At 37.4% G+C, this 14,858-nt stretch overlaps 2 protein-coding genes across 3 annotated transcripts; both read left to right on the top strand.

Annotated features, from left to right (window-relative positions):
* The first annotated feature begins 3,030 nt into the window (after positions 1 to 3,030).
* On the top strand, positions 3,031 to 5,371 carry LOC130997229 (probable inactive receptor kinase At5g58300). The gene is given in 4 exon segments (XM_057922489.1): positions 3,031 to 3,413; positions 3,415 to 3,486; positions 3,488 to 4,496; positions 4,581 to 5,371. Coding segments are annotated over 4 exon segments (1,938 nt in total). The 5' UTR covers positions 3,031 to 3,191; the 3' UTR covers positions 5,216 to 5,371.
* Positions 5,372 to 11,646: 6,275 nt separating this feature from the next.
* Positions 11,647 to 14,858, top strand: LOC130997228 (thioredoxin H-type). 2 transcript variants are annotated; one of them, XM_057922488.1, is made up of 6 exons: positions 11,647 to 11,782; positions 11,905 to 12,013; positions 13,178 to 13,240; positions 13,579 to 13,704; positions 14,153 to 14,275; positions 14,387 to 14,858. In XM_057922488.1, the coding sequence occupies exons 1-6, from the start codon at positions 11,772 to 11,774 to the stop codon at positions 14,537 to 14,539; spliced, it is 585 nt and encodes a 194-aa protein (XP_057778471.1). In that variant the 5' UTR covers positions 11,647 to 11,771; the 3' UTR covers positions 14,540 to 14,858. The 2 variants fall into 2 exon arrangements, with proteins under 2 accessions (XP_057778471.1, XP_057778470.1); XM_057922487.1 differs by having other exon boundaries at positions 11,654 to 11,782; positions 13,561 to 13,704.

The raw sequence follows: 14,858 nt of genomic DNA, 5'->3' as shown, positions 1-14,858 counted from the left end.
AACACATAAAAGGAAACTCCATATTCTGAAGGGCGATTTTGCAGATCTGCGTATTAAATGCAGTTGTCCTTGTTGACTTTCCTGGTGGCTTCATTTGAAAAGAATGAAACAACCTTAAACTGAGAATCAGTTTGGGGCAGACAATCAGTCCGAGGTTTCAGTCTGATACTTTACTTAAGTATCAGTCTTGATTTATCCAACGTGGCATGTATTAGTGTTTCCCTACGCGTCCTTCACTGCGAGTCAGCAGTCTTGAATCTCTTAGTCTTCAGAACTTCAGTCTTCAGTCTAGCTAATAAAATGAACTCTAACACTTGAGTTCATAAAAACTCTAGTCTATTGAAGAATAAACTAAGTGTTTTGGGATCATCAAAACGAGGATAGGATATTTCTATTATTTTCCCAATATTGCCACCTCACCTCAAATGAGTTCCGAACGTGACGGCCTGCCATCTCCTTATCGACTGAATCCTTCAACTAAATCCGCTCACAAACACCAAATCGTAAATTTTGTAGATCTAAATAGTGCGATACCAATAACGATAAATTTTTTTTAAAAAAATGGTCGAAGCTTAAGATAGAAGAACATTATAGTGTACGGGTTTCAAAAGGTTGAAAAGGAGTTGTCTTCGCCGGAATCGACGCCAGGGGCCGCAATTTGAGGAATCTAGGGATTGGGGAAAAAGGGGCGGACCATGCTAACCCTTCCATTTTCTGGCCAGCCGCCGCCACGAATCCGCCCACTGTGGAGGAGGGGGAGGCGACGACAAGAGAGATAGTGGAGGAGGGGGAGGCGGCGAGAAGAGGGCGAGGTCGTTTGTGGTGGAGAGGAACAGTGGTGGAGGCGAGGCGGCAGAAAGAAGATGGGTGGAGGGGGAGGCGTCGATTCAGAGAGGTGAAAATAATTGAGGAGAGAGGTGAATTTAGGGTTAATTTTCGTCTTTTATAGTATAATTAATTAAGTTATTAATTCATTCCTAATTATAGCTTAAAAGGGAAATGAGACAAGTTACATGGGACGGTTCAAAAAGGAATACGAGACATGAATATTGGGACGGATCGAATATAACGTCGTTCATAACCTCACCAAAATAATGTAATGCCTAATAATTAGTAAAGTAAACCTTTTGGGCCAACCAAAATTTGGTCACGTATATAAATTACTGTTAGAAATTTTTAGATTGAAAAATCTAATAAATCGGATGACATCTACCATAAGGTACCCAATACTGTACCTATCTATAGATCACATTAAATTGTTCATTGAGAACGTTTTATGGCCACGTGTGCCCAGCTAGCTACGCTACGTATAAATTCTCAATTATCATATTCATTCCATCCAGCTTTTTGTTCTGTTATTATTTAAATCAATACCCATACCATCTTCACGAGCTAAGAAACAAATAATGAAATAATCAATTGTTAATTTGCTACAACATTTTTCACGTTAATAAATGCATTTTGTTAACGTTGAATAACACTCGGCTCATAATGGTTTTTTTCCCTTAAATATGGCAGAGTAAATTAATTTTGCCAACGTTTAAAAATAGCATAATGTTTGCTCTATAATAAGGCATTAATTATACGATGACCAACCCCTAAACTTTATTTCAAGAATAGTGGACCGTTGGAGCACAGCGTTTCAAAAATTTCACCATATAGCTGCTAATAAAATTGAGGTGCATGCTTCTATCACTTCATATACAAATACTCATGCATGTTTGCAAAATACAACCAAAATTAAAAGAAATTCAGAGAATCTTGAGAGAGTTAGATTGCTACGCCGCAACAATTGATTTGTAAGTTCTATACTCAGAAATATAGAAATACAAATTTGGCCTTTTCTTTGTTACTTTCTATGACTGTCTCACTTTATGTAAAATCAGTAATCTAGATTACAATGATCAAAATACAAATCTTGTTTTGAATGATTAAGCACTACTTCTTGACTACTACTTGTCTGTTTGTGTGTGCCGGGAATTTCGGGGGGAGGAAATGGTGCTTTTTTTTATTAGGAGTAAGAATCTATATTAGATTTAGGATTTGATTTCTTTAAGCTAATATTTATTCTTTTCTGGGATTTTTAATTGTGTGAGAAAGCAGAAATCAGTCTTTTGCAAGTTATTTTTGGCTTACTTGAGTGCTGAAATCTCTCCATCATATCTGATTAATTTCCGGGCACGCGACAAATAACACAATCTTTGTTATTTAGAATAATGGCACTTCAATTATTTATTTATTTAGGTGATAGTAATATATTTGATGGATAAATGAGGAAGACTGGAGAAACTACTTTCTAGCACAGCATATCTTAGCTTTAGCACGACCAAAGTGGTAATAGGACTTTTGCTTTTGCTTTTACTTTATTTCTGAATGAATTCCTTCTTTTTTCCTAGTATGGCTTCTTGATTCTTAGCTATTTCTCAATCTCTTACTTGTTTAACGATTTTTGCAAACTCTGTTGAATTTAAATACAAATTTGATTTGCATTATATAAAGCGGCCTCTGCTTTTCCACCACTACAAATGTTTTACTTTTCCCAACTTTAACTTTTTTCAAAATAAAGGGACCTCGCAATTAAATTACTATAAATTTAACTCAAATAATTGATGTCTTTCTCACTAAGCAACCTCATAATCTTGCCGACTCTTTTCAATTCAGTTGAAGCACAAAACATTGAAGGACTATCATCAGTCATATGAATCTCAAGAGTTTCATTTGTAACTTTTTTGGTCAACTTAATTAATCTCATGCAAGAATATATAAATTGAAGAATATAGTTTAATTAATGTCAAAAACATCAAATTAAAGTGAAAACATAGTGGTTTAGCTTTTCTACTAGAATAAAAAAAAGCTCGAAAACAATGATTCTCTGAATTAAACTCGAATCTGCAAAAGGTGAAAAATCAACATTTCCAACCATTTGATTCATCAGAGTGCTCTCTCTCTCTCTCTCTCTCTCTCTCTCTCTTCTGCTGAGGCTATTATGATTCATCTAGACAGAAAATAGAAGAAAGAGGTAGTTACACTTGCACTGCATTGGTTTACTTGTTTTTGTTGCTTGTTTGAACAATCATGAAGTCATGATGTTCTTCCCTTAACAGAATCTCTCTCTCTCTCTCTCTCTCTCTTAATGCATGGTGCATTTTAGTTGTACATACTAGCTGCTTCACATTTTGACTTCCATTTGAATGGTCTTGGCAGCTGAAGCTTCTGCAAAAACAAGAAGAATGAAAGTTCTCATCAGCATTCTCCTCCTCCTATCACTCGCCACACACATCAATTCCGATCTCAGCTCCGACACAGCCGCCCTTCTGGAATTCGCCGATGCGGTCCCGCACGTGCGTAATCTCAACTGGAACGCCGCAAATCCAATCTGCACTTCATGGATAGGCATCACTTGCTCCAACGACAAATACCAGAGTCGCCGGAGTCCATCTCCCCGGCATCGGCCTCTTCGGAGAAATCCCGGCCAACACCTATCGGAAAATTAGACGCCCTCAAAGTCCTCAGCCTGCGATCAAACCACCTCAGCGGCGACCTCCCCTCCGACATCCTCTCCCTCCCTTCCCTCCAAGCCCTCTACCTCCAGCGCAACAACTTCTCCGGCGCCATCCCCCTCTTCCTCTCGCCCCGCCTCGCCGTCGTCGATCTCTCCTCCAACTCGCTCTCCGGCGCCATCCCGCCGTCGCTCGCCGAGCTCAAGAGGCTGGCCGTGCTCAACCTCGAATTCAATTCCTTCACCGGAAATCTCCCCAATCTCGACATTCCAACCCTAAAAATGTTGAATGTGAGCTACAATTCCCTAAATGGCTCCATTCCCCAATCCCTAGCTAAATTCCCCGCTTCATCCTTCATCGGGAACGCGGATCTCTCCTCAGCGCCGTCAGCCTCGTCTTTCGCTGCTCCTCCACAACAAGGCTCCTCTTCTTCTTCTCCTCAGAGTGCCAAGTCGAGGAAACTGAATACAGGATCCATCGTGGCCATCAGCGTTGCCTGCGCGTGTCTGGCAATTGTAGCGCTGGCGTATCTCCTCATGATCTGCGTGAAGAAGAGGAATCAGAAGCACGGCTCCTCCACCAGAGTGATCAAAGTGAAGACATCGTCGTCTGACGGCGTCAAGACGGAGAATCTCAAGTCGGACGATTTCGGGAGCGGCGTGCAAGGAGCGGAGAAGATCAAGCTCACAGTCTTCCAAGGCTGCTCCTTCAACTTCGATCTCGAAGACTTGCTCCGAGCCTCGGCGGAGGTGCTCGGGAAGGGCACTCACGGCACCACCTACAAGGCCATCCTCGACGAATCCACCACGGTGGCTGTTAAAAGGCTCAAAGACGTCGCCGTTGCCAAGAAGGAATTCGATCAGTACATGGAGGTCGTGGGCCGCCTCGGCCGCCACCCCAACGTCGTGCCGTTGCTCGCATACTACTGCTCCAAAGACGAGAAGCTTCTCGTCTACGAGTACATGCCTTCAGGCAGCTTGTCTGCGGCCTTGCACGGTATATATATATTCTATCGAATTCATCATTCATCATTCATCAATCGTGTTTTAATAATTAATGATGAGTCTTATATATTAAAAGGCAATCGAGATGTAGGAGGAGCTGCACTGGATTGGGATTCGAGGCTGAACGTGGCGATCGGAGCAGCAAGAGGGGTGGCCCACATTCACTCAGAAGGCGGGGCGAAGTTCATCCATGGCAACATAAAGTCCTCCAACATACTCCTAAGAGGAGGCCTTGACGGCTGCATTTCCGACCTGGGCTTGAGCCCGCTGCTAACGGGCTACAACGACGTCAAGTATCGCGTCGCCGGCTACAGAGCGCCGGAGGTGATGGAGACGGCGAGGAAGGCCACGCAGAAATCGGATGTGTACAGCTTTGGTGTAGTGCTTCTTGAAATGCTGACGGGGAAGAGCCCCGTGAGGTGCCCCGGGTACGAGGAGGTGGTTGATCTGCCGAGGTGGGTGAGGTCCGTGGTCCGGGAGGAGTGGACGGCGGAGGTGTTCGACGTGGAGCTGATCAAGCACGGCGGCGTCGAGGAGGAGCTGGTGCAGATGCTGCAGATCGCCTTCTGCTGCGTGGCCAAGGTGGCGGAGGCGCGCCCGTCAATGGATGAGGTGGTGGGGATGATGGAGAGGGTTCGGCATCCGGACGTCGAGAACCGGCCGTCGTCCGAGGACAACCGCTCCAAGGATTCAAATGTGCAGACGCCGTGAAATGGGAATAGTATTGGTGGTGTTGGTATATGGTAGGAGTTTAATTTCTCAATTGGTTTTGTATAAGGCCATAAGATGTGACATGGTGTAGTTATGTAGTGAAGATTTTTCATTTCCTAAAGAGGGATTGGGGGATGATGCTTAACATCCCTTTCATTTGCCTTGTTTTTTTTTATAGCTCAGATTAATAACAATAATATGTTTTATTGAAGCTACACGTATATGCTAAATGGCTGCATTTTCGGTTCTTATATAAGAGTGAAAAGCTTTTACATGATTATAAAGTTCTCCCTTGAAAACAGTAAGCATGATTTTAATTTTCCACAGCTCGCTCTGCGAAAAGACAAAATGTAAGTAAGTAAAAAAAACACTCAAATTGACAAAGTGTAAGTAAATAAAAAATATCAAATTAAAAAAATGCATCAATTCACCAATTTGGCTTGCTTGACCAAACTATGATTATATATAACTCATACGGGATGTTGGTTATTAATATGAATCGAAATATAAATGTTTGACCCTCCGGTGCAACCGTGCAATTGATTTCTCAATAACACTACTTCAACATACAAATGACATTTGACGATTTTCAAGTATCATTTGTATATTGAAGTAGTGTCATTCAGAAATGTTCAAGTGTCGTTCCCGAATAAAGTAGTGTCATTTTGACAATCAATTGCACATGAGTATTTGTGAAATCGAAATTGTGGGTTAGTACGAATAGAGATTTAACAATTCCAGAGAGTGAGGGCTGAAGATCGAAAAAGTTATAATTAATTTGAACAATTTGTAATCGGATAATCAAATAAAATTGACCAAAAAATAGCTCGAACATGACAAAGTTAATCCGAAAACTAGTAAGTTTCTTAATTAGTTGATTTTTTTTCATTATTTCACAACTTTACTTTATTTTTAAAATTTAATTTTTGTTAAGATTTTCTTTTGAAATGTATTTTCATTCAATATTCAAAAGTTATACTCATCATTATTTTAACACTAGCATCCCGTGGAATGCACAGGTAATATTTTTATATTTTTATAAAATTGATACCAACTCAATTTATAAATATAATAAAAAAAATAATTTTAAACTGAATATATTTGAGTTGAATATTGAAAAAAAAAATATAAAAGAGTTCACTATAAAAAATTGATATTATGACAAAGCAAAAAAAAAAACTTAAAAAATGAAAATAAAAAGAATTGAAAAATAGATTTATTTAAAAAAAGATGAAAGTGGGGGGAGAATTTTTTTAATTTTTAATCTTTAAATAAATATAATTTTATATTTTAAATCAAATACTTACATAAAATATATTAAATTAAAGCTTTTTATCGTGATCTTTAATTTGATATGCATATTAAATAATTTATAATCAGTCAAATTTTATATTTTAGAAATAAATAAAAAAAAGAAAAAGAAAAAGAAAAAATATAATTACAAATAAATCTTTAATTTTACTATAATTATATAAGAGTCAATATATCAAACTAGCCTATTTCTTATAGCGAATTAAAAATTGGGTGAGTTTTTGATGTAACCCATTTCATAACTTAAATAAGTTTAAAATCTACATCCATAAAACTATGAGTTTTCACAGCCATTTTCTAATGAAAAGACAAAGATGACCTTAGTGGGTCCCATCTCTAAAGGAAGGAGGAGGTTGGGAGGATTAAAAAACTGACAAGTCTTCCTTCTTTAATTTAAAACCTTGGTCCCACAAATTCACCCAACCCTTTCCCCTCCCCATCGTTTTCAGATAATTCACCCCCATTTCTTCACCTTCAAATTTTAAATTTTTACTGCTGTTTTTCGTCAAACCCCAAACTTGTGCCACCGTGACTATGGCAAAATTCGACCGTGACTACGAGGCAAATGAGATGAAGAGCTCAAAGAAGAAGATGAGGAGGTGCAAGCCACCGACGCGACGAGGTTACAGAAGATTCTCCGTCGGCGCAAGGTCGTTAGAAACGCCAACGCGAACCGTCGTCCACTGACCAATATTTAGAACTGCCACCCCCTCCGGTTAGTACCCTTTTAAATTAATTTTCAAAATATTTTGAGTTCCATGTGTACTGTGAATTCGTTCTTGTGAATTTTTTGGATTTTTTCTGTGTAAGCACGATTGCACAGTTAGACGATAGATTTTTACATGGTAGACTTGTATACTGTAGACTTGTACACGATAGATTTGTACACGGTAGATGTATACACTATTATTTGTACACGGGATACATTGTTCTGTGTTTGTTATTTAATGTAGTTGGTTAATTTATATACCTCAATTAATTAACTCTTTTTTCCTAAAAGTGTCATACTTTTGTTGTAGAATGATTAAAATCTAAATTAGGTTTATATTTTGCAAACACTAACTAAGATTCTATGTCAATTTCTTTTATGCCAGGCTCGTTACACATGGGTGCGCCCATTTATGCAACAGTTTCCTGGACGCATTAACCACTACCGTCCGCATGAATGTATTGATGGAGATCTACACATGCTTCACACAAGTTCGTTGTCTGGACGCATTTAAAAGTCGGATGCTTTGGTCATCTACTTGGTCTGAGGAGAGGTGATAGCGTGAATTCAACGCTACACTATCTCATGTTGAAAGAGTTACAAGAAAAAGAATCACACATATATAGAAAACTTACAAGAATACCAGCAAACCATAGAGAAAGTAGAACAAGAAAAATGATGAGAGAGAACACTTCATCTCCATTGCATGATCATATCCTTAATGAAAGTTTAAATGAAAGATACTCACATTAGGTCTCCTTATACAAAATTGATAAGCATTAATCATACAAATTATCATACAAACTGTTGGGAAATCAGTTCCCCATCCAAACTTGGTAGAAGCAAGAAATAACAATAAAAATAGACACAATTTAACAACACAAGAATTTAACGTGGAAACTCCAAATCCGGAGAAAAAACCACGACCCACTGAAAAATTACTATATGATAAATTTCTACAATCACACAGTATTTCTCACCCTCTCGACTCACAACCACTACACTCTTACAAGCCTTTGAAAACCTCTCACCCCTCTAAAACAAAGAGCAAGGAATTTCAAACTAGAAGTAATCACAAGACTAAAGGTAGTGATTGGTGCAATTGTATCAAAGACCTTGGAACTCCTTAAATAGCCTAAGGGTCTCCACCTACTTTGATAGCTCAACCAATGTGGGACAAAAATCCCCACTTTCATTTTTAACACAATTCCAACAATCTCCACCTTGTTAAAAATGAAAGAAAAAACATCATTGTCTTCACCGACAATCATGATTCTTATCACAAAGAACCATCATCCTCAAAAGAGAATAAACCTACTCCACCAAATGAGTAGAACACTTAGAATAAACCATTCTAAGAATTTTACTTCGGCACATGTCGAAAAAACCTTGCTGAAATTTTTGGTGCAACCTTCTAGCTTTTGGCCCTCCTAGAAGTCATCAGCCATCGACATACTTTTCACCACACACCTGCATCCATGCCAAAAAACCATGCACATGTGGTCCAACTAACATCGTCACATCCTCTATCATGGCCATTGGACATGCCATAAGGATATTCATGTCCTCAAAGGACATCATCAAACACGATGTTAGCTGCTTGTTCGGAGCTTTCTGCCGAATCCGCTCCACCTTGACAAGCTCCACCTGGACAGTTTCGCTTCGTATGGCCGGGTTTTCCGCACCTCCAACAAACAACGCCCTTGGAGTCTTTCTTCCTCCCTCTGCTAAAGGCCACCATTGCTGAATTTTCCGATGAAGGACGTCCTTCACTCATCAGCCTTCTTTCTTCCAAAAGAAGTTTGCCCGTGACTTCAGCAAAGACCAGAGTTTCCTTCCCATAAACTAATATTGGCTTCATGTGTTCATAGGAACGTGGAAGAGACAAGATGAGTCTCAACGCCTTATCCTCATCTTCAATTTTCGCTCCAATACTCTCCAGTTCAGAGATAATGCCATTGAGAATACTCAAGTGATCTGAAATCTTCACACCTTCATCCATCCGTAAGGTATGAAATTGTTCCTTCAAATACAACCGATTCGAGATGCCTTTTGCTTGGTACAGAGCTTCCAGCTTTTCCCAAAGCTCCTTCGCACTCGAAATCCCATGTACATTTGCAAGTACATTCTTGGCCAAGCAGAGACGAATTGTGCTTGCCGCCTTCAGATCCAGATCCTCCCAATCTTCATCACTCATACCGGACTTGTTGTTTGCGTCATCATCTGCACCGGGCTTTTTGACTGCACCCGGACTTCCTTTCAGGGCCTTGTGTAACCCAGATTGTATCAGCACATCCTTGACTTGCACTTGCCACAAGCCAAAATTTATTATTCCATCGAATTTCTCCACGTCGAACTTCATTTGGACTTGAAGTTGACTTGACGTACCGCTTCTCCACCAAAATGAACAGCCGTCTCGCAAGAGACACCCCGCCCGGATCTTTCTCAAGAAATCCTTTCTGATGTGGAAGATCAGACAATGCTGCAACCACAGAGCATACTTGGAATATCAAGAGACCTCAGCCAGGCTCTGATACCAATTGTTGGGAAATCAGTTCCCCATCCAAACTTGGTAGAAGCAAGAAATAACAATAAAAATAGACACAATTTAACAACACAAGAATTTAACGTGGAAACTCCAAATCCGGAGAAAAAACCACGACCCACTGAAAAATTACTATATGATAAATTTCTACAATCACACAGTATTTCTCACCCTCTCGACTCACAACCACTACACTCTTACAAGCCTTTGAAAACCTCTCACCCCTCTAAAACAAAGAGCAAGGAATTTCAAACTAGAAGTAATCACAAGACTAAAGGTAGTGATTGGTGCAATTGTATCAAAGACCTTGGAACTCCTTAAATAGCCTAAGGGTCTCCACCTACTTTGATAGCTCAACCAATGTGGGACAAAAATCCCCACTTTCATTTTTAACACAATTCCAACACAAACTCCCAAAATCTAAACTCGGATCATGGCAGAAATTTCCATCAACAGATAGATTTAGATAGCAAAGTGTGTCAATTAAAGAACTAAGAATGGATGGAATGGATGGAGAAACTTACTCTAAAATGATGGAATTTTCTAAAATTGAAATTGAGAACTTGACGAAAAAGTGGGTTAAGACATTAGGGAAGAGATATACCTCAAGGTGAAGGTAGATATGTTCTGCCTCAACGCCAAATAATTCTATTTTTCTCATCTTCTCTACACTACACTACCACTCCTCAAATCCGCTCACTGCTATTGGCTTTGCGCACATCTCTTAAAGTGAATTTGGAATAAAAAATTATACTTTGGATACAACCTGCAAAAATTGATCGTTAGTCAGTTTTTATTATAAGAAGGACAATTGTACATAGAGGTAGTAGATGAAGCATGTATGTTTGCGAAATTTACCTTGCCAATGGAAACATGATGCTTCCTTGGCAGAAATTAGAATAACATTGTATTATTGTGTTGAAAAAAAGTGCTAATTACAAATACATCTCCAAAAGATCAAATGAAAAAATAGCAGAAAATAAGAACAACAAACCACGAATTGAACTGCAAGAAGAAGAAAGGCTACACTGCTACTGAAATATTAGACGTTTCTTCATTCGCGTTTCATAGAGATTTACATATATGAGATACAGTTTGCTAGCAGGAAATGATTTTGGGATATTGAGATTTGAAGACTTTTACCGATTGATTAGAAATTCAACCAGACGGTGGCCTTCTAACATAAAAAAATTGAAATAAAAATATGAATGAAATAAAAGATGCTTGGGAAAGAGGGGGCGAGTCTCGACTCAATAACGTGGCTTGTGAAATTAGATGGAGAACCGGCAGCGACGATGTTCCAACCGTGGATGATTGGTACCGGCAACGAGCATAGAGGCCAAACATGGGATCGTGTGTCGCTCAAAGAAGTGAGAAGGGGCAGCGTTTGAGAGAGAGACAAAAATTAATGTAGAGAAGCTAATGGGTCATTTGAAGATAATAAGAGAAGATAATTGATTATAAATCTGTGATTATCTCAACTAATAGAAATCATCCACATTTTTTTAATAGCAGAAAAAAAATTGGCGGTAAAATATTACCGTTAAACTGTTGTTTTATATAATATATAGATATATAGACGTTTTAAGTATTATTCCCATCAGCAACTCTAGTGTTCTTCAACAAATTCATCTTCTTTTATTATTATTCTCAACATCAGGTCATTAATCCCTTATTATGTTTTAATGGAGTTTACAATTTATGGCTTCAATAGTTGGTGCCGTCTCTGTGGAAAATTTGAGTTAAGGCTTGAGTTTTGAATGATTTTGATGGTCTTTACGTGAACTTTGGGGAGCTATTCTTAGAATTATAGGAGTACTGTGCATAAAAAACGAAAATTAATTTTCATTTTAAGATGGTGATAGTATTGTTGTCGTTTTCTTTTTCAATAGATTTTATATTAAAAAATATTTGGAATTGCGCAAAGGATTCTCAACACACCATAGTATTAATATGCTTCCATAAAGGGAGGGTTACAAAATTAAACTCAAATGTCATTATGGTAATGGAAAACAAACATTAAAAAAAAAAACCGTGTTCCAAAAATCGGAGTTATCTTTGAAAGAATAATCAAACAAAATTACGTTGTTTTTAAATAACTTGTTTGTGTTTCCTACATTGCAGGCTTCGATTTCTATTTTCTACAGTTCTTCTCCTCCCCTTTTCATCTGGGCATCTCGTTGACCGACCATCCTTTTTAATGTTGTTCTATCCAAAATTTCAAAATACTAAGGTAACTTTTCATTTCATATATCCTTCCCATTTGTCTGTTATTTGTTAATTAGGTTTGTATTTCATGAATAAATTAATGCACAATATTAATTATGATGAAATCTATTATGATTCTCAATATCAACGAAAGAATGCAAGTGTTATAGTCCGATCTTACCCTGGTTTAGACATAATGAAGTATCATGCATTGATGATTCTTAATTTTTTTTTTATTTTTCCGGGAAAGTGATCATGATCCTTGTATATTTCCAAATATTTTTGTGTCTATGAGAATAGTTTGTACAGTCATATTTTGATGTGGATAGAGAAGCAGCAACCAGAATTTTGGATGTACAATTTATCAAATGAGATGGAAATTTTGCGCTCCAACATTTAAGAATATTTCATGGAAAACTAATGCAAGCATCCTTGTATTTTTGAACAAAACCTACATTTTGAGATCAAGTTATTAATTTGGGGTTCATTTTGCAAAATTAAGTGTCTTAATAATGCCATTTCAGCATGTTGGAATTGTTAGGCTTCAAGACAATCAATTGAAAATTGAAGCGATTTGGAATACAAGATGAATTTACATAAATCCAAGACCTAATTAAATTAAGTTTGGCTACTTTTTGCTCAAATCGTGCTTTCACTGACTAACTATGATTACCTATAGGTGATATATATTATATTAGTTGCTCGTTTTCCTTTTCTTTTAGTAGATTTCTATGTTAACGCCAGATACGTATCGGTTTTAAAATGTTGTCTATGAGCGTTTTTGTTGTAGTCCACAAGAATTTCTTAAAAAACACCAGCCTTCAATCTTGCTTAAAAGTCTTGCTTCGCGTCATTTTGTTGTAGACAGTCGCTTTGAACATATCATCAACATAAACCACTAACTATGCATGGTTCAAATGAGAACATTCTTATTGTGAGAATTATGAGAATTGCAGTAACTTATACCTTGAGAAAATTAACTTCTACCACTAACCGAAAATTGAGAACTCGCGATATACAACGCAAAGTTAATTTATAGCACAACACCTACAATTTATTGTAGTTGTCACAATAGAATGGTTCTCATTTAAACCCTTTTGTGCTACGTTTTTATATGTTGAGTATAAGGTGATTTTGAGCATTATCTTTCATTGTTACCTTGGAGAATCTAAAGGGATTGTGCTTATAGGTCACTGGTGCAGTCCTTCCACCAGGGTTCAGATGCGAGTGGATGGGACAGTGTTGGGCTAAGGTAATTCATACATCATGCCTCATGTTTGTGTTCATAAGTTGTTGTCTTTAACATGTTTTAGTTGTGTCGTAAATAGATCGGTACTTAATCTTTAGGAGGATTTACTTTGAGTGATAGGATGAATAGAGAAAATAAGTTGATCCAATGCATTTATTTTGATGAACTGATTAAATTGAATAGTTTTATATATGTTTGAAATACTCTGCTTTATAAATCTATCATATCACTTAAAGTAAATGCTCCATTTATCTTTCTCCATGTATGGATTTCAATGATCAAGCAAAACTTGTTATGATTTTTAGCTGGTATACTTATTTTAGGCTCTGGGTTTACTGAAGTCGTGCAAACGAAATGCTAATCATGATGCCAAGACACAACTTGCGGGTGGAAACAATGTCCATCTTATAACTACAATGGAGAAGTGGGAAAAAGAGACATCAGAAGCCAAAAAGGAAGGCAAAATTGTAAGTTTACGTTGAAGAAAACTCCATCCCTATGTTTATTTCGAACAACTTATAAAATATCTCAAGATTTTATAAGATGTAATGTCTCAAGAACTTATAAGTTGTTAAAGTATTTTAATAATTGAGCTAATTATAAGCCACAAAGACAAAATTTTAGTTAGACTAAGAAAAATGAAGAGAGGTGAAATTGGAAAAGTATAGGTTGTAAATAATAAATCATAGTAGAGTTATTTTTGTGTATTGATTGTTGCTTATAAGTTGGAGTTGGTGAACTTAAGTTCTTGAGAGCATATCCTTGCATCTTATAAGTTATTTAAGAGCTTATTTATTTCAAGAGCTTATATACTCCTAAACAACTTATATAAGGAGTTTATAAGTTTAGCGATGCCTATTTTCTTATACCATCTCCACGTTGTTGTACTCTGATGCACATCGTGTTGTGGAGCAGGTGGTGGTGAACTTCAGTGCATCTTGGTGTGGTCCTTGTAGAACTATAGCACCGGCTTTCTCTGAACTTGCTGATAAATATACATCTGTTGTGTTTATAACAATCGATGTGGATGAGTTAGCTGTAAGCTGGGATATCTCAAAGTTTCGATATATTTTAGTAAACAATTGATTAGTCTGTATATTTTTATCTATGTATATAAGTTGATCCTCAATTGTAAACGCTTCCTTATAGGAATTGAGTGCTGCATGGAACGTCAAAGCAACTCCAATGTTCTTTTTCCTGAAAGACGGGCGACAACTGGACAAACTCGTGGGCGCTAACAAGCCGGATCTTCAAAAGAAAGTTGCAGCCATTTGTGGTTCCAACCCAAACTCACCAAATTGAGTTTTGTTTTTGTTTGATATATACAGGCTAGCTAGATCATGCAAGAACTGAACCAATGCTTGTTGTATTAATTGTGGTTGTGTTTAACCATGTTAGAATTTGTAGTCTCCTGTTTACATTGATAACAATTTAGCATATAGTATTCATTTTGGTTGTAAGATTTGGATGGTAGTTCTTCTGATCTTACAACATAAAACAAGTGCTCAAGAAAGCATTTTGTTTGTAAATATACAAAATGAGATATTTACTTTACATTGTACTGATCAATGTCATCCTCATCAGTGTATATTTTTCAAATAGAACATTCTTATTGGTTTTC

This window comes from Salvia miltiorrhiza, chromosome 8, assembly GCF_028751815.1.
Source record: "Salvia miltiorrhiza cultivar Shanhuang (shh) chromosome 8, IMPLAD_Smil_shh, whole genome shotgun sequence".
NCBI lineage: Eukaryota > Viridiplantae > Streptophyta > Magnoliopsida > Lamiales > Lamiaceae > Salvia > Salvia miltiorrhiza.
This window is presented reverse-complemented; position numbering and strand designations above follow the sequence as displayed.

What these genes read in the sequence shown, in the direction of transcription:
- LOC130997228 (XM_057922487.1), top strand. An exon ending in CAAAATTTCAAAATACTAAG is followed by an intron (nt 12,014 to 13,177) that starts GTAACTTTTCAT and finishes TTGTGCTTATAG; the next exon opens with GTCACTGGTGCAGTCCTTCC. An exon ending in TCGATGTGGATGAGTTAGCT is followed by an intron (nt 14,276 to 14,386) that starts GTAAGCTGGGAT and finishes GCTTCCTTATAG; the next exon opens with GAATTGAGTGCTGCATGGAA.